At 28.6% G+C, this 26,609-nt stretch overlaps 2 protein-coding genes across 2 annotated transcripts in view; both read left to right on the top strand.

Annotated features, from left to right (window-relative positions):
* The window catches only part of LOC100207049 (methionine synthase reductase), a 41,858-nt gene extending 19,788 nt beyond the window's left edge, over nucleotides 1-22,070 (top strand). The window contains exons 9-18 of the mRNA XM_065810324.1: nucleotides 5,390-5,478; nucleotides 6,338-6,416; nucleotides 6,542-6,643; nucleotides 8,268-8,310; nucleotides 10,560-10,637; nucleotides 10,732-10,828; nucleotides 11,292-11,410; nucleotides 13,044-13,130; nucleotides 13,253-13,417; nucleotides 21,787-22,070. Coding sequence (XP_065666396.1) covers nucleotides 5,390-5,478; nucleotides 6,338-6,416; nucleotides 6,542-6,643; nucleotides 8,268-8,310; nucleotides 10,560-10,637; nucleotides 10,732-10,828; nucleotides 11,292-11,410; nucleotides 13,044-13,130; nucleotides 13,253-13,417; nucleotides 21,787-21,931 — 1,004 coding nt within the window. The 3' untranslated portion in view covers nucleotides 21,932-22,070. The remainder of the gene's footprint in view (nucleotides 1-5,389; nucleotides 5,479-6,337; nucleotides 6,417-6,541; nucleotides 6,644-8,267; nucleotides 8,311-10,559; nucleotides 10,638-10,731; nucleotides 10,829-11,291; nucleotides 11,411-13,043; nucleotides 13,131-13,252; nucleotides 13,418-21,786) is intronic.
* An 826-nt stretch (nucleotides 22,071-22,896) lies between these two features.
* On the top strand, nucleotides 22,897-24,981 carry LOC136086889 (uncharacterized). The gene is made up of 5 exons (XM_065809386.1): nucleotides 22,897-23,086; nucleotides 23,177-23,602; nucleotides 23,753-24,124; nucleotides 24,240-24,425; nucleotides 24,632-24,981. The coding sequence occupies exons 1-5, from the start codon at nucleotides 22,897-22,899 to the stop codon at nucleotides 24,979-24,981; spliced, it is 1,524 nt and encodes a 507-aa protein (XP_065665458.1).
* Nucleotides 24,982-26,609: the final 1,628 nt, after the last annotated feature.

Genomic DNA, 26,609 nt, shown 5'->3' with positions numbered 1-26,609 from the left:
GTCACCAGCTTTTCATCCTGACATTATGTTGTTTTAGGTGGTCTTCCTGATTACGTTCAAATCTTTGTGGATCCAGCAAGTTCATTTTTCTTCATAATTTGTCAATGAGCAGACTTACCGGCTTCGTAAAACTGTGCTGTCTTATGAAATGTATTTTCATTTAAACCGATCATGCTATCAATTTTTACTGGACATATTAAACATTTCTTATACCCTGTGATCTCAATCACTTATAAATGAAACTTTTTGATTATTTTTACAAATTGTTTGTTTGAAAAAATGTGAAAAGCTTCAGTATGTCCCCAAATTTTTGAGCTCATTAAAAGTCATTCATTTTTAAATCAGTTAAAGTACATTAATTAAGTTATCAATATTCCTTCAAAGTTGGGGTAAATTGATTTCCCTTTTGGGCCAAATTCTAGTCTTCCTGAGCTACAAATGCCCCCAATATGAACTAGTAGACAAACCATTTCTTAGTAAGTGCAACTTTATTGCTACATTTGAGATGTCTTTAACTACCTTGTCACAATCTACCTTCTGATAAAAATGGGGTAAAAAAAACTGTGGCTGGCTCCCAAACCCTAGTCAGCGTCTTTTAACTGTTGTTTCTTGCAATTAAACTCTCTTTTTGTTTTCTGTTAACTTTCATCTTAATTAGTAAGGAGAACTTCAAGTAACAAAACAATTTTCATTTGAACAGTAATTAAATATTTCAAATCTATTTTTTTAAGTATTTGTTTGCGTGATATTATTTGAAATTAAAAACACCAGAGATTTTTTTTACATTATTAGAGAAAAAATTGAATACTATGTGTGTGTTTATGGGTGATTCCACAAGAAAGAGGGTAAAAAAAAAAAGAAAAAAAGTTATGAAAACACATACTAAACTCCATAACTCTTTTTTTTAACTTAAAAATACTTTTAAGCAAAAAATGCTATTTAAAAAAATCATTTTATCATAACATATCATGGTTTTAAAGGTGTAAGGGTTGTAAAAATGTGATTTGACATTTATTTACAATCCTGTTGTGTAGCGTTAAAAATCATAGCGTAAAGCTATAATTGAAAACTTTGATAATGTTATAATGCATTTTTTAACATAATTTACATGGTTTTAAATAATTATTTATACTTTTTTTCTTACATCATTGATTGAGTCATTTTTTTTTTTTTTTTTTTTTTTTAAACATCTTCGCTTCCAACAAGGCTGCAAGCAGCCACTAATTAAAGTTGGAAGTTACTGCAAGAGAAAAGATGAAGATTGTAGAGCAAGATAACGATTGACGGACGATTTAAAAGATTGCAAATTATATGAATCAGGAAAGCAAGATGAAGGAAGCGAATTCCAAAGAGCTGATGTTCGAGGAAAAAAACTAGACGAATAAGCGTTTTTGGAGCACTTAGGAACAGTCACAGAAAAAGGATGACACTTAATTGAATGACGAGTAACACGAGAATGAATTTTAGTGGATGGCACAAGAGACGTTAGCTCTTTCGAGCAGTGCCCATTATAGTATTTGTAGAAAAGAGAAAGAGAAGCAACATTACGACGATGTGATAATGGTTGAAGGTTGGCTGCAAGAGCAGGTCCAACTATGTTTACAATGCGTTTTTGCACCTTGTCTAAGAGAGAAAGGGCATCATTAGAAGATCCGCCCCAGATATGGCAACAGTATTCCATACAAGGCCGGATTTGAGATTTATAGAGGTAGAGAATAGAATCCAGAGTAAGAAAGTGGCGAGCTCGATAAAGAGATGCAACCTTAGCAGATGCTAATTTTGCAACCGATTTGATATATGGTTTCCAAGAAAGATTGGAAGTAAGAGTTAATCCTAGAAGATGAAGAGTAGGTGACTCATCGAGTACATCACCGTTCATAAATATAGGAAGATCTAAATTATTGCAATAACGATTGGCTGAAAAAAATTGAGTTTTATCTGAATTAAAGTTCACCAGCCACTGTGAGCCCCATGCTGTAGCAGAAGTGAGATCCTTTTCAAGCTCAAATGCCCCCTCCAGGCAATCAGAGGGTGTTGGTTTCTTATCACGACAAGAATAAATGGTAGTACCATCAGCAAACAATGCCACCTTAGATGTGAGAATATCTGGAAGATCGTTAATGTAAATTAAAAAGAGTATAGGGCCAAGGATAGAACCTTGAGGAACCCCTGAAGTTACAGAATAAGAAGAAGAGTGTTGTCCATCGAGGACAACTTTTATGCTACGATTGGAAAGGAAGGATTCAATGATCTTAAAGATGTTGCCGGATACACCATAAGAAGAAAGCTTATGGAGAAGACCAGCATGCCAAACTTTATCAAACGCTTTTGAAATGTCAAGAGCGATGGCCTTAACCTCTCCACCTTCATCTAATGCACGATAAAACCTGTCAGTTATTACTGTTAGCAAATCAGCTGTAGAACGAGAAGATCGAAATCCATATTGATGGTCAGAAAGTAAGTTATTAGATTCAAGATGAGAAATTAAGTGTTTGTTAATTAAAGATTCAAAAACCTTGCTTATGATAGGAAGAAGACTTATGGGACGGTAGTTAGACGAATCAGATCGCTCCCCAGAATTTTTGAAGATAGGGATAACAGATGCGGCTTTCCAGCAGGCTGGAAAACAAGACTCTGATAAGCACTTGTTGAATAGTTTTGAGAGTATAGACGACAGCTCTGGAGAACACTTCTGCAAGACAATAACAGGTATGTTGTCTGGGCCACAAGCTGTAGAAGAGTCTAGACAGGAAATCACTTTAGATACAGATGCTGAAGTGATATGAATGTCAAGCAATGAATCAACCTGTTTGTTGGCAATATCAGGTAGAACGCAATTAGTGGAATCAAGAGATGATATTGATGAAAAGTTTTTAGCAAACAGTTCGGCTTTGTCTTTAGGTGAGGTGACAAAGTCTGAACCATACAAGAGAGGTGGAATTATAGATTTGCCCTTTTTATTGATATTATTAAAGATTCTCCAGAAGTCACGAGAGCCTAATTTTTGAGATGAGATACGAGATTTCATGACCTGAGAATAGCGGGTTTTGGCGTTAGACAAAACCTTTTTACAGTTGTTTCTAGCAGTAATAAACAGACGTCTGTTTTCTGGAGAATTGTTTTGCTGATAAATATGGAAGTAACGGTTTCGATTGGCAATCGCAGCAGCACAGTGTGAGGAAAACCATGGAGGAGAGTGAGGCTTGACCTGGAATCGTCGAGAGGGAATAAAAGATTCCATGCCAGCCTGAATCCACGAAGTTATATAAGAAGCACATTTGTCGACAGGAAGTTGAAAGATTTCTACCCAAGGGCCATCACGAAGAAAATCACAGAAAGAATCCCAGTCAGCTTTACTGTAGTTGTAAGAGGTTCGATAGTAGGGGTATTCAGGTGATGAAGAAGAATGAGATATTAGTTTTAAAGAGATCAAACTGTGATCAGAAGCACCTAAGGGTGAATGTGGAGAAACTGAGCACTGACTAGGATCAGAAACAAGACATAAGTCGAGTAGAGAAGGTAAATGATTAGGGTTGTCAGGAAAGCGAGTTGGAAAGTTGACTATTTGAGTTAGGGATTGAGAAAGGCAAAAGTTGTGGGCTTTAATGCCTGCAGAGTCACTGACACTAGAGCCAAGCTATTCAGAGTGGTGAGCATTAAAGTCACCGACAACAACTATATTAGCTGATGGATAAAGAGAGAGGGCTTGGTCAATATGATCAGAAATAACATCAAAAAGAGTACAGTCTTGAGATGAAGGAGATCGATATAGAACAAAGAGAAAGGCAATAGAGTGAAGTGGTGCTAAACGAAAGCACATGAAAGAATAGTCTGTGGATTCAAACCTAGTTTCACGACAAACAGGTGAATTCTTACGAATGTAAATGCCCAGGCCAAGCATGTGACTATTGGAGTCTTTACGAATCAGAGGAAGATAACCATCAACACTAAGATCACAAGATGAGACAGCCGAACTCAAATTAGTCTCACAAAGAGCAAGTAGGTCTGGTGAACTTTGCAAGAGATAAGACTCAACAGAAGAAAAGTTACTTCGAAGACCACGAATATTAGTGAATGATAGGTTTAGAGAACTTGGTGATGATGATGGTTTTTTGTGTTTTATAGTTTTTGGTACTTTATTCATTTTTAAATTAGATTGAAGAACTTGACTCAAAGCATAGATAGTACTCAGAACACTGTTTAATAGCCCAAGCAATTGCCTCATTACTACTAATAAACCCTAAGCCGTAACAAAGGGCTCCAAATGTGGCCTCCGTAATGCACACCAAAAGTACAAACAGGGACACCATCCATGCGCAACATGGCACTGTTAATACTTTGATATTTTTCAGCTGTTGATGGAATCAGCCTCTCTGAGAGCTACCACAGAGTTCGGGAAACCTGACTACCAGCCGGCCTCAGAACCATAAAACTGAGTTTTAGAGCTGTACCCTCATAAGGAGATAATAGAATGAGTTGCCTAGTCATAAAAACAGTGACACAAGCAAACCCATGCATTGAGTCAAGAAAATCCAGCATTCAACATCCTAAACTGGAAACAATGTATTAAAAATACATCTGCGCCAGCCTAATAGATGAAGAAGGGGTGCGAGGCTGGTCAACAGATAGAATCTGTTTACCCCTTAAGTCTTTGCCTAGGAGGCCTTCTACAAGACAGTAGCTGGGTGCATTTAACATCTGCCCAAGATGAGTATTTTTATCGAGACACCATCTCTAGCCTTTACTCAACCAAGAGCCCCAAGGCAGGGGGTGTTTTAAATCGGAGTTGGCATCTCCTAGCCTTTGCCTAAAAAGGCGTATCCTACAAGGCAGCAGGACATGAAGCAGATTGTACTGGGTTACATGTTACCAGTAGCAGGATAACCTGATCTATTTTTGATCTGATTTTGAGCCGGGATAACTCAGTTGGTTAAAGCGCTGCTAAAAATTTCAGAATAATTATTGGCCATAGCAGCAGGGTTGCAGGTTCAAATCCCGGCTCCGTTTACTCAGCGTATGAGTTCATTTTTAATAGCTTAAAGAGTGTCAAATGCCAATCTTGCGGAATCGTTAATTATAAAATTTATATACACTCTCACAGAACAATCAAATATAAAATTTATATATATATATATATATATATATATATATATATACATATATATATATATATGTATATGTATGTATATATATATATATATATATATATATATATATATATATATATATATATATATATATACATACATATATATATATATATATATATATATATATATATATATAGTATATATATATATATATATATATATATATATATATATATATATATATATATATATATATATATATATATATATATAAATTTTACTTATAATATGTAATGTAGGTGCCAAAGTTCCTGACTATATACCAAAAATAACTACCTTGAGAAATATCTTTATGCAGTATGTTGACTTTCGAGCAGTCCCACGAAAGGTAAACAGTTTTATAATAGAATAGTAATGGTTTATTGTTGTTTGTTGTTACTTAAACAGTATATAGTTTTTATACATTTGAATTTATACAATTGAAAAATTTTGAGATACATACACATAGATTTAAATGGGAGTGAATTGTTGTGAAGTTTTCCTAGAACCAAAGCAAAAATTAAAGTCTTGTTCAGATATGGTTTAAAAGATGTTTCAAGTTTCTTAATTTTTCTTTTGTTTAAACAAGAATTACGATTAATTGATTTTTTCATAATTGACTAAAAAGGTATAATTATAGAATCTAGGTTCTAGATTTTTTAATATCCTCTGCATAAAAATAAAACAGCAACTGAAGCCGAAAAAAAAAATTAGACATATTTACATTTGACAACTATATTTTTTGTTTCAGAATAAGTTTATAAAAATGAGTTAAATAATAATGAGATAAATAATAATGAGTTATTATCTTCTTTTTATTTTCCTTATTTAGTTGAAATTACTGATAATTTTTTTAAATATTTTGCTCAAAAAGTTTAGCTAAAGCTCAAATTTAAAAATGTTTCTCAACTTTTTTCCATTTATGTTTTGATGTTTGAGATACTTCAACTTCTCAATTATGCTCATGTTGAGAAGGGGGAAATAGGAGGTATACTAAAGAATTTAAAATAAAAGTTGCATAGTTATTTTGTTTTTACTAACAGTTACTAAGGATTTTGGCAGTTTTGATTTGGTTTCTACTTATTTTTATTTCAAGAATTTTTGTTACCTGAATTAATGTACTGCTCTTATTTTTTATTAATATACTTATATATATATATATATTTTTTCATTTTAAAATTTTTATTTTTCATATTTTTAAATTACAGGCCTTTTTAAGAATGTTAGCTGATTACACTTATAATGATCCTGAAAAAAAAAGACTCCAAGAACTTTGTAGTTCTCAAGGTAAATATGTTGGTTTTTAGTTTGTTTTTGAAAAAAGTATTTGATAGTTGTTTCTAAAGAAAATTTAATGGAATAAATAAATATAAAAGATAACTTAAGAATCACTATTAATAAATCAATTTTAGGAAGCAAAGACTTTGATATGTTTGTTCGAGCAAATCTTATTGGTTTAGTGGAATTGCTTCAAACATTTCATAGTTGTAATCCACCAGTAGAAAGACTTATAGGTATTTTTTTGTTCTTTAACCCATATACTTAGGTCTTTAGGAAACTTTGTAGAACTCCCCTTTAAAAAAAAAATGTTTTTTTTTACTTTTATTTTATTAAATGTTCAAAATAATTTCCATCATTATCTATACAAATTAGCATCCTTTCATGTGGTTTTTATACTCTTCTTTGGGTATACTTTAAATTAGCATTGTTATGTGGTTTTTTTTGTCTTTCAATGTCAGTATTGTCATCACGATTTTATCAAGTCGAATAGCCAATAATCAGATGGAGGTAAGTCTGGTGAGTAAGGCATGTGGCGAATTATTGTGATTCCAGCTTAGTTAAGACAATTTATGATGATTTGAGTTACATAGAGTCAAGCGTTATCATGGAGAATTTTAAAATTTTGTTTTAAGCCTGTTTTAAGTCTTCGCTTATTTATTTTGCAAATAAAAGGTTTCAAGCAATTTCTTATATAACATTGACTAGTAATGGTAACACTGTAAAATCTGTTGCATTTTACAATATTTCTTGGACTTCACCGACCCAACTAGCATTAACTGACTTGTGTCTAACTTGTATCAAATAAAACTACAACTTGTCCCCTGTAATAATTTCACATAGTCTTCATGGGCCATTTCTGAAAAGGGCTAAATTTTCTTTGCATGCCTCAATTCAATTTTGCGATTTTGACCGGTTAACTTGTAGGAGATTCAATGTGATGTTAGTTTTGGTTGTTTAAGAATGTTGTGAATGATTTCATTGATTGTAAAACAATTAATTGATGTTAGGGCTTCAATTAAATCATGTGATGCATGAGAACTTTAATAATGGCTCACACACATTCAATATTTTCGGCTGTATATGTGGTTTGAGGGTGCCCTGAGTGAGTATCATCTTCAAGACTCTCTACCATCTCTAAATAAAACACCCACTTGGCAACTGTACTACATTTTGATGCTTGATTACCATGAACTACCAAAACCAATTCATTGGTTATGGCTTGTGCTGAAACTCCGAGTAGAGCACAGGTATATATGCTTGATATTCAAATTTTTGAATTTATAAATTTTTCTTTTAATCGTGTTTAATTAAATTCAAATAATTTTTTATTACACATTTAAAATAAAATACAGTTCAAGATGGTATATAAATATTTAATTATTTCCTTTCCTATTGTAACTTTATAGATCATGTTCTACGAACTTTTAAACTTTAAAAAAATATTTTTAGGGGTCTCTCAAGACCCTTGAACATTTAATGAGTTCCTAATATTAATTAAAAAAATTAATATAATAGTTTTAGCAGCATAAAAAATAAAGTTTGTTAACTAAAAATGAAAAAAGTGCATTTTTATCTTTTTTTTTTTTTTTTTTTTTTTTTTGATAATAATTTTTTATTTAATAAGTTTTTTATAATGTAATTATCATTTTTGAAATTATCCTATCATTTTCAAAAAATTTTAAATAAATTCATAGTTTTTTTTGTTATTTACCACATTTTATTTTATTAGTTAAATATGATATTTTTGTTTGAAAATTATTTAAATATAATTTTGTTTATATAAATATATATTTAAAGCACTTGATTATTGTTTGTTTTTACTTAATTCTAAATGATCATTTTATTTTTATTAATCAGAAATGTTGCCAAGATTGTTTCCAAGAGAGTATTCTGTTGCCAGGCAAATATTTAATTTTATTACTATCTCTATTACTATCTATATTACTAATTGTAATTTTTTTCTTATTTTCTGATTTTTCTGTATGTCAATATCTAATCATTTGCTTACCACTGTGAACCAAAAAGCTTAATATGTTTGATAGGCTGTTTCCATGGATTTTTACTAGTAATGCTTCTTCTTTTTCATTATGGTAACATGATTTTGAAAAAGTTAAAATTAATTTCACTTGCCAGAACAGTAAAATTTTGACATCTATTTTCATTAAAATCTATTTTTATTAAAATCTGTTTTCCCTAAAATGTGCAAATGAATAAACTTGTGTGTTTCAAAACTGTGTTTATTCATACAATCACTAAAAGAAATAAAAAAGTTGCTGTCACAGAATTTTTTTTATTAGGGAATAAGGTGCACTATTTCGATAAACTAAAACATAACTGATGGAGCACTTCTCCATTTATATAAAAAATGTCTCGATGTTAAAAAATAATTGTCTGGATGTTAGCTTACTATAACAATATTTACTAAATAAAAGATCAAATCATATATATGCGGTAGTGGTGTAGTGGTAGAGTGCTCGCTTCATAAGTGAGAGGTTTCGAGTTTGATTCCCACCACGTCCTTGGTAGTACTGCGCTTAACTTGTTTCTCTGAAAAAGGGTTATAACCACAAGTTGCCTCCTTATCTGTAGTGGTCTTCTCGGCCTTGGGGGGGGGGGGGTGAATTACAAAAAATATATATGTCTGGAAACAGTTTTTCACCTGATTTTGTTTGTGCATTGTTTGCAATTTGATCCTGCATATTTTTGGAGAAATAAGTATAAATCTATGCCTTATTATAAAAGGTTTAAATGGTGAAGGAGGAATCCTGAAAATTGTTGTGAATGGTTTTGAAGAAGAAAAAGAAAAAAATTTAAGAATAGCAGAATTGGAAAAATTTTATTAAAAAATTGTTAAAAAATCTCGAAAAAATAGGAAAACTTTATGAGAAACAATCTTTATGAGAAACATAATCTTTATGGGAAACATAATCTTGAAGATTTTATCTATCATAGTGCTATTGATTCTAAATGTGCTAATATGTATCTGATCTTTCATCACATGCAGGTAAAAAAGCTTGCTTGTAGCATAGTGGTGAATATACACTTGATACTTTATAACTTATTATTATTTATACATTATTAGTGATCTTGATTGATAAAGCATATATAGATCCATCAGATCCATAAAAGAAATTTGATAATGTTGTAGTTAAACACTAACATGAAATTTTATGTCATGAAATTTTATATCTAGACATTAACATGAAATTTTATGTCTAGACACTAAAATTTAATTTTATGTCTAGACACTAAAATTTAATTTTATGCCAAGACACTAAAATTTAATTTGATGTCTAGACATCAATATGAAAGCCATGAAAATTCCCTATATATTTTTCTATATTTTTTTATTTGTAAAGCATACAGGATATGCCAAAGTATGCAGAACTCTGCGAAAAGGTGTTTCATGTATATTTTAAGGCCTATATGACTATGATATAAATTCAGTTTGGAAATGAAAAACTATAACACTTAAAGTAATACTTAAAAATTTCAATGCTGTAAAAATTTTCAAGTTCTTTATATCTCTAAAATTAAAATTTTTTTACAAGGATTGGATCGTGCTCACTAGTGGTAAATGAGTTTACATCTTAAACTAAATTTTAATCTATCAATAGATTTCAAATTTTATCAGAAAACTTAGGTGTTTAGAAGTTGTGGCTTTGTAAAATTAGCAACTCTCTTGCTTTTGGGGAATCCAAAGTTTTTTTTTTGCTCTTAGCAAGTGAAACTAAATTTTATTATAAGTAAATCATAACATATTTGAATACAATGCTTTATTAAAAAGTTCCTGGTGACCATCAGGACTGATGGTCCGCAGTGTTACATTTGTAAGCGCATACAGTCATTTTAAAATGTTTATTAGTTAATTATACATTTAACATAATTTATTTTATTAGTTAATTATACATTTAACTCCAATTATTATTTATTATTTAACAACATTTTATACATTATTTAATGTAACATTTATAATAACTATATTATTAGAATACAATTTTATAAAATCACTCTAAAAAAATATTCGTAAGAAATAATAATATATAAATATAAAAGTTTCACTACCCTTCAGCTAATGCAAAGATATATGGTTAGTTTCTTTGATTATTTTAATGAAAATTAAAACGAGGTTCAAAATATTTATTCTAGTTCACCATCTGTTGATCCAACTAAGCTCAAGTTTGTGTTTAATCTAATAGAACATCCTCCATTTCAAGAAACCGCAAGGTTTTTGTTTATTTTTAAGGAACTTATCTTTATAAAATTGTTTTTACTAATACCTGAAATATAATTGTTTTATTTTATTTATTATTTATTCAAGGTATGGTCTTTGCACAAGATGGCTTTCTAAAATGGCATTTAAGTTTTCTAATAGTGTTCTAGAAAACTTAGAAAACCTTCATATTCATGAGAATCTGGTAAAATGTTTCATATATATAACTGAAATTGGGAGCTGATGGGGGCTTCAGTACATACTTTGACTCAATAAAAAGGAAGAACATTTAAGGGAGTGCTGCATCATTGACCAAGGGTTTGGGTTGGGGCAGCAATTGTTTTTTACAATATTTATTTTTTTGAAAAAACCATATGAAATTATGTAAGCAATAAATCTTACAAATGTATATCTGTATACAGTATAGTATAAACAACATACATACATTCATACATACATACATACATACATACATACATACATACATACATACATACATACATACATACATACATACATACATACATACATACATACATATACACAAATAAATATAAATATATAAATAAATTTGATATTAAATATTTCAAATTTTGATTGTATAGGTTTATTGGTTTGTAGCATGCTTTATACATTATTTATTTTTTATGAAAACTAAATTATTTTAGGTAAATATTTATTTTCGAAAACCAACAAACTTTCGACTTCCAGTTGATTCCACTAAACCTTTAATTATGATTGGTCCAGGAACAGGGATTGCTCCATTCATTGGATTTTTACAAAAAAGGTATTGTTTAAAGATTCAATTTTTTTCTAACAAAGTCACTATTGATTATTTTTACAATATAACCTAATATTTTATTTATTAATATTATTGTATACAAATATATATAAATATTAGGGGGTATATTCGTTCATTTTATCATAATAGTGTAACACGATCATAAAAGCAGCATCAATTGAATCATGCATCATAACATTAGAGTACCAATAAATACTTCAAATACAATACACATAAGTATACACACTATCACAGTGCAATATTGTGCATGAATATGCATTGCTTATATTCATATACAATATTACAGTACGCAATTTTTGAATATTTGAGAACATTTTAAATACTCAGTGTTGTAGAGAATTGTTGTTACTAATGTAAAATCCCAAATGATGGCTATTCTTAATATCTGACCTGAATCTTTGTTTTAAAAAAAAATAATGATTGTATATTTCAATCATTATTCAAAATAATTTCAGTTACTCTTTATTAAATTATTGAATCAATCAAAACTACAGCTCAATATGTTTTCCAGAAAAATAGTTTTAAAATAATGTTGAGGTTAAAACTTTTAATTTCAATTTGAATGTTTATAATTTGCCTAATCCATTGATTTTTAATTTCAATTTGAATGTTTTAATTTGCCTGATCCATTAATTTTTAATTTCAATTTGAATGTTTATAATTTGCCTGATCCATTAATTTTTAATTTCAATTTGAATGTTTATAATTTGTCTGATTCCATTAATTAGTCATTAATTATATATTTGTCACGTTATCTTACTTAAATGAAAGTTGTTTTTTTTTTAAACACTTTTGTTTAAATATTAAAAAATTAAAATTTTTTCAATATTTCAAAAAATATTCAAGTATTTAAAAATAAAAGTTAAAATAATAGTGCATATCCAATGGTTATAGGGCATCATTAGAAAACCCTCTCAGATACAACAACAAAATTCTATGCATGAGTGATGGAGGTAGAGTAAAGAAACCAAGTAAAATAAGTTTATATGCATAGTGGTAAAGCACTTACTTCATGAGCAAGAAGTTCCAAGATCAATCCCCACCACACCCCTTGTAGTACTGTGCTTAACTTTATCTCCACACAGCAGCCTTGTTTGTCAAGGTTTGTAGTTTGGGTAATATGTTTAATAAGGTTCATATAATATGTAACTTTAAGTGTACTCACATAAAGTTACAATATGTAACTTTATGCGAATACACTCGAAGTTACATATTATAACACAATATGTGACTTTGTGTTTACTCACATAAAGTAAGTATAGTTTAATCATAAGAGTACTAAAATTATTACAATAATGATTGGCCAAAACTCTAAAGTAGGTAGTAGGTAGGTAGCTCAAATAAAAATCTTTTGTTTAATTTTTATTTGAGCTACCTACCTACTACCCTACTGCAAACCTTAGGCAGTTATGATATTGTGCTAATTATGTGTTAAATTTGGTAAATTGTTTCTGTAGATTGACTGACCAATATAGAGTGTTAGATATTTTCAAAGTTGTTATATTTATTTAAACCAAAATGCTTTTTTATAAGATATTTAATATTTTGTTAATTGTGGTTGCAGAGCTTATTTTTATTTATTAATTTTTTTGTGGTTGCAACTTTTTTTTAATTTCAGACACAGTTTGATGATTGAGTCGTATGTACTTGGGGAAGCTTATTTGTTTTATGGTTGTCGTTATAAAGACAAAGACTTTTTGTATAAGTATGTTTAATTTTTCATTTTATTATTCATTCTAAATTTTTTTATTTGTGCCAAGAATTTTTTTTCTAGCATTTATCATTTTTCTTACAACATTCATTTATCAACAATTACTTTTTATCCAGGGAAGATATCACGAGGTATAAGTCTATTGGGGTTATTACTGATTGTATAGTGTCCTTCTCAAGAGAAGAAAATGAGCCTAAGTATGTTCAAGATAACATTCGATGTCATAAAGAAAAAGTGATGAGTTTGTTATTTGAAAGAGATGGTTTTGTTTTTATATGCGGGTAATTTTTCTATTGTTTTAAGCAATACACCTTTCACAAGGTTTATATATTAAGTATTCTTAAATAATACTTGTGTAGTACAGTTGATATATAGTACAATAGTGCTCATTAGCTTTTTTCTCACAACTAGAGTTGTTCTAAATATATTTTATATTTTGTTGGGTGTGAATTTTTATATCTAAACAAATAGGTTATATAAAAACAAATAGGTTACATAAAAAATAGTAGTTTTCATTATGAATAAGAAGACATCAGTTCAGGTCTTCACCATTAACCAGCTTAGAAAGGAATGGCGTGCAATCTCACTCTGTAACTGACCACGCTAATAATTTTTTTCTTGACGAATTGACCATGGCTGTTTTAATGTTTTACAATTCAAATGTAATAAAAAAATCGGTACGCTATGAATATCAATTAACAGGTGATCTTTTCTAACGTTTTTATTTTACACGAAGGCTTTAAATTAAATAAAAAAGCATTTTGTGAAAATTAAATGTAAATTTTTTTTAGCAGGCGTGTATTTTTTATGATAAATTTAAACTTTTTTTCCATGTCTTTTTAAAAATCTTTCATAAGATTACCTTTTTTAAATACTTTAAATTATGAATAATACCCCATTCATACCAAAATTAAAATTATTCAAAATTAAAACCAGTTTTAATCGTGGTTATTTAAACTAGTGGTACCTTTTTCCGTTCACACTACTTTTTTAAACCTTGTTTCAAAATAGTTTTAAAAACCATAGCTAAATAAAACAACATTGCAAGGTTGTCTTAGGGATCGTCCATAAAGTATGTACGCTCAGAGGGGAAGAGGGGTCTGCAAATGGCGTATATGAGATGAGAGGGCAGTGGGTCAATTATAAAAGAAAGGAGACACTAAATTAAAAAAATATCATAAAATGTTAGATAAATAGGTTAAAAGTGTAGGTACTTTTAGGGAGGTAGAGATTACTCAAAAAAGTGTTTTGCAAAATCCGGGACAGGAGGGGGCTGGACAAAAAAAAGTGTGCATACTTTATGGACGACCCCTTATTAAAAAACTTTTATTGCCTAGAAGTCGAGAAGTTGTTTTAGATCTCCATGTAAAAAAAAGTTGTAATGAAAAATGGAGAATAATAATTATATATATATATATACATTTAAATCAAAAAAATCTAAACATTTAATGTTTATATATAAATATATATATATGTATATATATATATATATATATATATATATATATATATATATATATATATATATATATATATATATATATATATATATATGTATATATATATATATATATATATATATATATATATTATATATGTATATATATTGTTTATATATCATATATAAATAATAATATATATATTGCATGTAATGTGTGTGTATATATATTATATATAATATACTTATATATATGTATGTATGTATACATATATATATATATATATACATATATATATATATATATATATATATATATATATATATATATATATATTTATAAATGTATATACATGTATATATATGTTATATATATATTATATATATATATATATATATATCTACATATAATATAATTTTATATGTATCTACATATAAAAGTAATTTTTTAAAAAACTTCTTTTTATGGATTAACTTCTATTTGCTAAAAATATATTTATTTTTACAATATTTCGAGGGAATATAGATACCCTCGTTATCAAGTATATTAAAAACCATTATAAAAAATAATATTATACAAAACCGTCTAAATTTGCAAAACAATGTTCTTTGTAAGAGCTTCTTTTTGAGAGTTTTTTTAAGAGAGTTTTTTGTGACGTAAGAATTTGAACATAGGTTTTCAAAATGACGTCATCACATAATCGCCATCATCCCGGTTAAGACCATTGTCGCAAAAGGTACTTTCGTTGGGTTGTATTTCCCTAACTTTCCTATTAAAACTATTTATTTCTATTTTTAATGTATTGCGACCATTCCAGTGGAAATTTCCTTGGCAAATTTTGGAATGTTCAGCTACAGCTGAATTTTTCCCTTTACCTTGTTGTGCACTTGTTTGATGCTGGCATATCCAAGACGATACCTTCAGTCCAGTTTCACCAACATAATACCCGGGATAGGAATTAACTGGTAGTGTAGGTTTATTTTTAGAACTAAGTAGACTTTAAAGATTTTTTGGAGACATTATATACATATAAATATGTGTGTATATATACATATATATACATATAAATATGTGTGTGTATATATACATATATATATATATATATATACATATATACATATTAATATGTGTGTATATATACATATACATACATATATATATATATATATATATATATATATATATATATATATATATATATATATATATATATATACATACATACATACATACATACATACATACATACATACATACACACACACATATAACATAATTAATTTGAAAAAGACTATTTATATACGTATTATATTTTTGTAAATGTTGTCTCTTTTTATCTCTTTTATGTCATATATGATGCATTGAAGCACTTATTTATGTGTGCTATAATATGATTTGTGTTTAAATAATGACTTTTTCATCAAATAGCTTAATGGATATACTAGAAAAATACTTTAATGGATATACTAGAAAAAAAGTTGTCAAAAGGTCATGACATGGGGATGAAACCAAAACAAAAGTACTTATACTGAAATGGTCAGATGAAAACATTCAGGAACAGTTAAAGTCCAGTGCGAGAAAATATGGGATGATGTGGCTTTATATGTCAAAGCAGCAGGATGCTTAGACTGAGATGGAGGTTCTTGTAAAACAAGAATACATACTCTGCCCTGTGCATATAGACATTATATGGACAATAAAAGAAATGTTACTGGAGCATCCACACAATAAGTGCCTTGTTGTTTTAATTAAATTAATGGAGTTTTAAGATAAAGACCAACTACCTTTTCATCACATTTAACAATTTCTTCTGGAAGTTTTTCAAAAACTCTAGAAAATGGTTCTTTTGAGCTACCTAAACCTGATATAGTTGATTTTTAAAATGAGATAAGTTCTGTTTGTGATCCAGTCAATTACATAGCTAAGAATTCACCTGAAGGTTCAACATCAACAAAACAAAAACAAAAGTTCTTCTAAACTTTTATTTGAAAGACTTGATGCAAACATAGTTTTTTAAAAGCACAAGGTGAAACAGATAAAAAGTTTTTTTCAATATTACTTGATAGTGAACCTAAAAATAGTTCATCTGATAAAAAATTTGTTAAAAGTAAGAGAAAAAGGAGATAAGTTTTTTATTGAAGCAGAACTGCTGGAAATGACCATGGAACAGTTAACTGCATTGATACATTCAGTCATAATATAGTTATAACAAAACTTCCTAATGTACGTGTAAGGAATGCTAGAATTTCAGAGAATATAGAGACATTTAATTATATTTTAGTTTCCAGTTGTTATCACCACTAGTACAAATATATATATATATATATATATATATATATATATATATAATATATATATATATATATATATATATATATATATATATATATTTATATATATATTTTTTTTTACATGGAGATCTAAAACAACTTCTCGACTTCTAGGCAATAAAAGTTTTTTAATAAGGGGTCGTCCATAAAGTATGCACACTTTTTTAAATAAACAAAATTGATGAGGAAACATGAGGGATTTGTTTGTTTATTTATTAAAACGATGTGTCTTAACAACTACATCCAAAACAGGATATTCAAAGAATGCTGTTACAGAAATCAGAGAAACTGGCTCTCTTGAAGATAGAAAGAAAGTGGTAGACCTCCTAAGCTAACAAAAGATGACAATAAACATTTAAAAACCCTATTTTTAAGAAATACAAAAAAAGCATCAACCGAGCTGGCTAAAGTCATTAACACAGTAACTGGGAAAAATGTCAGCTCTTCTTTTATTCGACAGCGCCTGCTTAAATCCGGATGAAGAGGGTGTGTTGCAATTCGAAAACCATTATCACAGTGTGGCAATAAAAAAAAACGACTTAAATATGCAAAACAACACAAAAATTGGGCCCAGGAAATGTTTAATCGGGTTCTGTACACCGATGAGTCCAAATTCGAAATTTTTGGAACGAAAGAACACCAATATGTTTGAAGAAGAGTTGAAGAAGCCTATCAGCCCGAGTGTTTAAACCCAACTGTTAAACACAGAGGAGGCTCTTTACAAATTTGGGGCCGTTTATCTTCATCTGGAGTAAATGATTTGATCAAAATAGAAGGGCAACTCACTGGGGAACGTTATGTGGATATCCTAAGGCACCATGCTGTATCATCCGGAATGAGACTAATAGGCCATAAATTTATTCTGCATCAGGACAATGACCCAAATATTGTTCTCGAGTGGCAAAAAATTATTTAAATGAAATGGCAGAGGAAGGAGTACTGGAATTGATGACCTGGCCTCCCCAGAGGACAGTTTTGAATATAATTGAGCACATTTGGGATTACCTGGACAGAAAGAAGGTCGATCATGCTCCCCGAAATGCTGAAGAATGTTTTGAAGTACTTCAAATAGAATGGCACAACATACCCCAGGATTTTGTAACTAATTTGTATGAATCAATTCCCCGGCGAATATTGGCTGGGATTGAGGCAAAAGGAGGACATAGTAAATATCAAGAGTTTTTTATGAAGTTTGACATTAAAAAGTTTGTAATTGTTCCATATTTTGTGTGATGTGTTTTATAAAGTTTATAATTTAGAACATGTGTTTTAATAAGTTTATAATTTAGAACTACAAACTTAAATATTAGAGAAGAATTCTCCGGGATTCTTTCAAGTAGAAACTCTTGAAAAAGTTGTTTTGTTATATTTTTGTTTTTTCTTGGAATAATAAACTAATCTTTATTCCACATATCCTGTTTATTAAAGACTAGACAGTGTTTTTAATCCTTTTCTGTGTGACTTTTGTAATTTTTTTTTTTTAATATTTGCGAGAAGCAAGGTATGCTGTAAGGTATATTTTGGCATCTTTTACAATCAAGTTGTACACATTTCAAATATACATTACTGTCTAGCTCCTCTAAGATTATTAAAGATTTATGTTTTTAAAATTAAGTTTGTATTTGTTTTTATAATGTATCTATCATTCAATCTATTTTATAATGTGTAAAAATAATAGTTATAGAATTAATTTTAGTTTATTTCAACATGTTTTCAAATTTTTATGTTTTCAAATTTGATTTCAAGCAACATAAAGTTTTAATAAAATACTTTTTATCTATTTATCAAAATATTTGTCAGTCCATTTATCAAATCCATGTTAGCATTTATTTCACCAAATAAACTTACATCCCCTTCTGGAACAACCAGAACCAACTTGTCAATTTCCAATTTCAAGTCCAATTTGTCAGCATGAAATACATACAACCGAACAAGTTGAAAGAAAACAAAAATTGAAAGAAGAAAAAAGTTTTATCTTCACCGAATAACAGAAGAAGAGTTGCTGAATGTGTTGAGCGAAATGATGATCGGGTGACTCTGGCGCAAAATTTAGGGGTCAAATATAAGTTAGCTGTCAATTTGCAGTTAAATTGCAGTGGTTTGCAGTGGAAATCTAAATTTTATCGGAAGAGGTGGTTTTAAACCAAAAAATTTAACTACGGATCAAAACAAAATATTATGACAATTTATCATAATAAAAATATTAAGGCAATTTAATATTAGCGTCAGCACAGCAACAACAACCAGTTACCTTGAAGGCAGATTGTTTTCATTTAAAAAAGTGCACAACGTACTTTCTACAAGAAGCAGTAATGAAAACAAACAAAAAAAGCTGAATATGTTAGGAACATCAACGAATAAATCACAAATTGTCATCAGATGGTTTGGTTAAATGAAATAAATTTTAATCTTTTTTATAGAAAAATGCATGTGTCAAACAGGGAAGAAGAGCAATAATGAAAATGCCTGCTTCAAAAGGTGCCAACATACATTTGATTGCAGCTATATCAACAAGTTTTGTCATGAAGAAAACAGGCATGGGATCATTTAATGCAGATTCTTGTAACGAATAGAAGTTGGTTACGTTTCACCAGTGGGTTACATCCAGGAATCTTTTAGAGGATTTCGTCATCGCAACAGACAATGCTCTATGTCACACCCGTTCGGAAAGGTTGTTTAAAAATTCTCCAGCTCAGTTGTAATGTTTAGGACCCTACAGTCCAATGTTAAACCCGGTGCAAACAATCTGGTCTAAAATTAAAAGTTGCACCGAATACAGATGGAATGTGAATTGCATTTTTAAAACGTTAAAAATGCAATTCACATTCCATCTGTATTCGGTGCTGGGATTGCGGAACAACAAAAGAAGTATTTGGAAAGAATTGGTACTGTGGCAAAAGTACAATAATAGGAAGTGATTGTGCAGGTGCTGCTCAACACACTACGAAGCATTACGCAACGATTTTAAGTATGGAAAATGCCCTAGTTCGTGTTTAACTAAATATTACAATAATTTTAAATGACATTGTTTAAATTCAATTTAATTTTTTTTTTTTTTGTAAATTATTTCAAGTCACATTTGCTTATAATAATTGATATTTTGTTTTTTAATTTTTGAGTTAATTTTTCTCTTTTTAAGATTTAAAATTTTTTTTTTTGAATTTTAAAACATATCTTCAGTTTAAAATGAGTAATTAAACTGAAATTTTCAAGAGATGTTTAACTATACCAGATAAAATATTATATGGCATAGTTTTTTCAAAAAAAATCTGTATATAAGTTTAATATTTAATATATAAACTGAACCAGTGAAACAAATTCAAAAATTTCATGACAAGTAAATTTTGTACCTATATAAAACTGCCATAAAAACTACCTTTTGTGAAATAGTATTTTGAAGTTTTTGTTTTTTTCACATTTAGTCATCAAATTTTAGGACAAACGATTTTTTTTTTAATTTTTTTTTTCAATGTAAATCTTTTTTTTTAATAAGTTTGTTGCTTTAAAAAAGTTTTCACCCTAAAACCTCTGGTTTTGGCATGAAAATTAATATTTGAAAACAGTGTTTTATTGTGTTAAACATTCTGTAAAATAACTCAATATTACTATTAAGTTAAGGTTTTCTAATCTAAAAGAGCGAGTAATTTTATTAACCATGAGCGAGACTAGGTTTTTTTAAACCGAGACGAGACCGAGACGAGAAGTTATTACTTCTCGTGAGACCGAGAACGAGACGAGAAATTTAACAATTTTTGAAAACAAATTTATTAAAATCCAAGTAAAAAGAAAAAATTGTAAACATGGTTTTGACAAATAGACACAAATGACATTTGTCAAATGTAAACAAGTTTTTCAAATATTAATTCAGAATTTTTTTGCCAAACTTTTCCAACAAGACGATGTTTTCTCTGATTAAGATGATTTGTTCTACTTCTGGGTGTAAGTTGTGTCTGGATGATTGGACGACATTTCCACCTGAGCTAAAAACTCTCTCTGATTTAGTTGAACTTGCTGGAATAGCTAAAATTTGTCTAGCTAATGAAGAAAGTGCTGGCAATGTAACAAATTATTAAGCATTTTGTAAATTATAATAATTTTTAATTTGGAAAATAATATAATATTTAAGTCTCGTTCTACTTCTCGCGAGAATTTTCTATTTCTCGTTTCTCACGAAAAGTCCCATTTCTCACGAGAAACGAGAACGAGACGAGATCTCGCTCATGGTTAAATTTAATCTCAGTGTAATCTTGAGCGTTTTCTGTAAAATATTTCTATAGAGCTGTAGAATATATTTTTATGATATATTCAGCAGCATGATATATTATGATATATTCAGCAGCATATATCGTACTAATTACCGCAGCTGTAAAATATATAACAAATACATTTTGATTACTGACAAATTATTAAGATTTTTTTAACTTTTTTACTTAAACTTATTATTGAAGCGTTTGTTTGGAAAATGCTACTTTTAAGGGTGTAAATTTCGCAAAAAGCTGTGTTTAAAGATCCCGAAAGTTTGAATTTTTGTATTTTTTGTATCATTCGCCAGAAGGCAGTTACATTAAAATAGCATAACTGTATAATATATTTGTTATATTTTTAACTCGAAAAAAAATTTATTTCCAAAAATTTTTCGGGTCTGAAATTTTTTTGCCTTCGAATATCATTTTGAGTTTACACTTTAAGGTCTGAAGTCAAACACTCTAACGACTGCGTCACGGCTTCTTGTTATTAATAAGCAATACTGATTTCTATGTTAATGCACAGTAATTTACAGTGTTGTTGTTTAAATTTACTTAAAATAATTTTGTTGTTTAACTTTATTATATTTATAGTTTTTTTACAATTATTCTCGTTAAAATTTTTTTATAATTATAGTGATGCAAAAGGCATGGGTCGTGATGTTACAAACACTTTCGTAGATCTCATTGAAGAATATAAAAAAGTGTCTAAACCAGATGCTTTAAAACTACTGTCTACATTAAGAGAAAATAAGAGGTTCGTTGAAGAAACATGGACTTGAAACTACAGTCTACGTTAAAAAAATTATAGCGTTTGCAGAAAAAAATGTCGTGAGATTGACTTGCTTAAATATGCGATATACTTTCGTTTTCAAAATGCAAAGAGTTTTTTTTATCGTAGAGTATTTGATAAAAAAGAAAGAGTATTTGAAAAAAAACGGTAGCAATGAATACAAGATAAAACAGGATAATATTTTTAGCTACCTAATGTATTTTTACGATGTTATTTATTTTGTTTCTTAAATTTAAAAATCTAAAAAAAATATTGAAAATATATTTATAAATATATATATATATATATATATATATATATATATATATATATGTATGTATATATATATATATATATATATATATATATATATATATATATATATATATATATATATATATATATATATATATATATATATATATATATATATATATATATATAACTGATACTTAAAACTGCTCTGAACCTTAATAATTGAGAAAAATATGTTAGCATATCAGGTGGCAAATATATTGTTGTTAAATGAATTTTTGAAAGCAATTAAACAAAGAAAGAGGATGTTTTATTCAAAATGCAGCCGCCGCTAAAATAGGGCTGAAATGGTCAGTTTTTGTTTTTTAAAACTATGTTACGCTCAATCCTTTTTTTTTTCTCTGATATTTATGAATTTTGATGTGCTTACTTCATTTTTGCGCTTATTTTTTGTTTGACCATGGCAATATAATAATTTTTACTTCCATGGTTTGACTCGGTTTATAATTTGATAACAAATATTTCTTATTTACCGTCGCATTAGGAGCAAACTGCATATAAAAAAAATTTCCTTTTCTTCCAGGTACATTTACTTTTTGGTAATTAGAGATTTAATATGAAAAGATCAATAAATGATACATCATTATCTTGTCGCGAACCAAATGAAAACTCATCAATAAAATATTTGAAGATGAGATTGTGCAGCACCTTTAAAAAAAAATGCCTGCCCATTTGTCGAAAATTCATTCAGTAAAACGTTCTACATCAAGTGGAAACATGAAAAATCGTTTGTTTTTAGTACACAAAATTGTTACTGATAAAGTATCTACTGAAGAAAAAAATAACATCATCTTAAAAAATTGGTGCAGCGTTAGCGGTTCATCATCGAAAGCAAAATTTGATATTACTCGTGACATTGCACTTTAGTTTTGTACCAATTTGCTATCTTTTAATCTTGTTGAAAGAACTGGTTTTATAAATTTTTTTGAAAAATTTTTAGGTATAGTCTCTCCATCACGCTCATCTTTGGCATGCGGGGCTTTAATTGATATGTTCAAAGCTGTCAAAAGCAGTGTCAAAGATGTTTTAAAATATTCCATTGCTGCTTCTTTACTTTTTGATGGCTGGACAGATAAATACAAAAAACTGTCATATATAGGTGTAAAGTGTTCAGTAATAACCAGTGAATGGGATAGAAATATTTTTACTTTAGCTTGTACACCACTGGAAAACCACACAGCAGAAAATATTGCATATTTTATGAAGAATGTTATTAAATATATGTTTAGCAAGCAGTTTGGAGAGTTGCATTTGCATAATGTTCACGATGGTGCTGCAAATATGATGAAGACTTCTAGTCTACTGGGTTGTGAAGAGCCACAACATTGCTTAGCTCATGTGCTGAATTTACTTCTGGTTTCTGATGGTCTTAACAAATGTTCCGAAGTCTTAAAATTGCTCAAGAAATGTTGAAATATTGTTACATGTTTGAGCTTCAAATCTGTTCTAATTAACGATATTTTGTGTACAAATGATGATGTGGATGTTTATAATAAATTACGGAAAATTGCTGAAGTAAAAGAACTTGTTAATCATGATGAACAATTCCCAATTAAACTAATATTGAATGAGAATCAATTAAACCCAAATGACAATTCGGTGATTGTAGATAGTGAGGATGAATATGAAAAAAATGATAATCTATTTGAAGAGAACTCAAAATACCAATCTAAACAACATAAAAGTTTAAAACTCCATATATGTAGTCGATGGAACAGTGCACTTTTTATGACAGAGTCTATTGAACTGTTATATAATGGTGTAAAAAAACTTTTAAAAAAAATTGGAAAAAGAGAATTCTGTCTAGATGAATTTGATCTAAAATTATTAAGCGAACTTGTAAAGTTCCTTAAACCATTTCAAAACTTGACAGAAGTTGTGGGTGGGGGTAACTCTCTCTATTTTGCCATTGGTCAAGCATAAAGTTGCATCACTCCTCCAGGTATCTTCTAACGATTTACCTGTGATAAAAAAGCTTAAATTAGCTTGTAGCTCAAAATTAGAACAGCGTCTGAAACTGTCAAAAACAGCCAAATTATCATGTTTGTTAGATCCAGCAGTTAAATCCATCTTTCCAAATAATGATGCAACTGATATACTTATAGAGACTTTATCAAGTTTTACAGAAAGTTCAAATTCAGCAATTAACAATGCAGTTGATAAAAATGACAATAAACTACTAAAAGATGGTAAGCTAAATAATATAAAATAAGATGGTAAGCTAAATAAATAAAAGTTATGATATAAATAAAATAAAAATGTTAAATAATAAAACTAATTTTAATTAATCAAACATTAAACAAACATTCAATCGACCAAAAATGTTGTTCAATTAAATGTTTATGTTGTTTAATTAAAACCATTATGATGTTCACTTAAAATCATTATGTTTTAGAAAATCATCCAACTGCGAAGAAATTACTGCTTCTAGAAATAAAAACTACGCTACCAAATCATGATCAAAGTAAACATCAAACACTAGCAAGGGAAGTAAATAATTATGTTAATTGTCTGCCAACAGAAGAAGAAGAAAAAGATCCTGTGGTGTTTTGGAAAAATAATCATAAAAAATTTCCCTATCTGGTACGTTTAGCAAATGAATATTTATGTATTCCATCAAGTAGTGTACCAGTAGAATCCATGTTTTCAACTCCTGGGTTGATTGTTAATTCTCGCAAAAGTTTACTGGACCCAACTAATATGAATATGATTATTTTTATACACGAAAACATTAATTTGCTGTGAAATAATTTAGGGTTGTGTTATAAATTTAGTAATAACTATGAACAAGAGAGGATATTTTCCACTTTCAGCCGGCCATTCTTTATAAGCCAGCTGCAGCCAGTTTTGTGTTTTATTTTAGTGGCTAGCTGACTATTTAGCCACTTGAACTTGTGAGCCAGCCACCTGTTCTATTTACCAATGGCTTGCAAGTCTAAATATGAGTATGCCCAAATTACCTAGTGTTTTTTATTGAAATTACCTAGTTTAAAGTCCTAAAATAGATATGGTTTTAATTGCTTTTTGAATAAAAACAAAACATAGTAAAAAATTTTAATATATTAAAACAATGCTAAATATTTTTCTGTAATTTAAATTCAAAAAATTTGAATTTTTATCGTTCAAAGGTTTGATTTAATAAAATTGAAAAAATAATGCTTTTTTTTTTTTTTTTTTTTTTTGCGAAAAACATAGTAGTACTGTTTTTACCAAAAAGTGGCTTAGAATTTGATCTTTTAATAAGTTTTGTTAATAACGAATCACTATATTCCATAGTTTAGTTCTAATTGTCAGGTTGGTATTTCTTTTACTTAATGTTATTTTTTTGAACTAATTTAAAATGCTCATATTACCAAGTGGTCTGGATAATATGAGCATTTTACTACATTTTTAAAACCTTTGTGTTTTAAAGAAAATATTTCAGGTGTTTAAATATATAAGTGAATCGTAAGTAGGGATCCCTAAAAATTGCTTATTCGCAAAAGTTTTGGATCCAGCATAATTATTTTTAAAAATATTACAATTTTCGCTTTAGGTGTTCATATTACCCTAATCTACTATAAACTTTTTCCTCTCCATGTTCATGTTTGCTACAAAGTCTTATGTTCCAAAATTTATCTGTATATACTTTGGTTTTGAATTCGGTCCCATATAATTAATCGTACATATTTTTTTTATACGAATTACCTTGAATTTGAAACAGCTTTTAGAAACGAAACAAATCTCCTGGAATTAATGACATAAAAGGCAGCATCGTAATTGACTGCTATAATGAATTAAAATTACCTCTTTATAAATTTGCAAGTGTTCATTGAAATGGGTGTTTTTCCTGAAATACTTACAACAGTTAAACCTATATTTAAGTCAGGTGATAAAACCTATATTTGTAATTACAGACCAATATCAATGCTTTCCTTTTTTTAAGACTTTTGAACGAATAATGTTTAATAGATTATATACCTTTTTTAAAGATAATGATTAAATCTTCGAAAATAAAGCAGAAGTTGTATATAAAATATTTAAAAACTAAATCTTCCGCAAATGAAAAAATATATAAAAATTATAAAAATTTATTTGAAAAAATTCGCAAAAATCTAAAAAAAAATTATTATACTAATCTGATCAATAATTTTAAAACCAACTCAACGCGCACCTGGCAAATAATAATAGAGATAACAGGAAAATCAAAAAATCACTTAAGTTCTTTACCACAAACTATAAAATTTGAAGATGTAAATATATATGAACCGAGCAAAATTGCAAACATATTTTATAAATTTTTTACTGAAATTGGAACCAATCTCTCTAAAAAAATTCCTATGACCGAGAGTTCGTTTGAAGACTACTTGTGTCCTATAAATAAATCTCATTAT

This window comes from Hydra vulgaris, chromosome 11, assembly GCF_038396675.1.
Source record: "Hydra vulgaris chromosome 11, alternate assembly HydraT2T_AEP".
NCBI classification, from domain to species: Eukaryota; Metazoa; Cnidaria; class Hydrozoa; order Anthoathecata; family Hydridae; genus Hydra; species Hydra vulgaris.
This window is presented reverse-complemented; position numbering and strand designations above follow the sequence as displayed.

Excerpts from the sequence above, each read along its gene's own strand:
- LOC136086889 (XM_065809386.1), top strand. The coding sequence starts at position 22,897 with ATGCCTGCCCATTTGTCGAAAATTCATTCAGTAAAACGTTCTACATCA. Across the intron at positions 23,087-23,176 it reads AGCAAAATTTGATATTACTC|GTATAGTCTCTCCATCACGC; the intron begins GTGACATTGCAC and ends AAAAATTTTTAG. Across the intron at positions 23,603-23,752 it reads TTTACTTCTGGTTTCTGATG|TAAAAGAACTTGTTAATCAT; the intron begins GTCTTAACAAAT and ends AAATTGCTGAAG.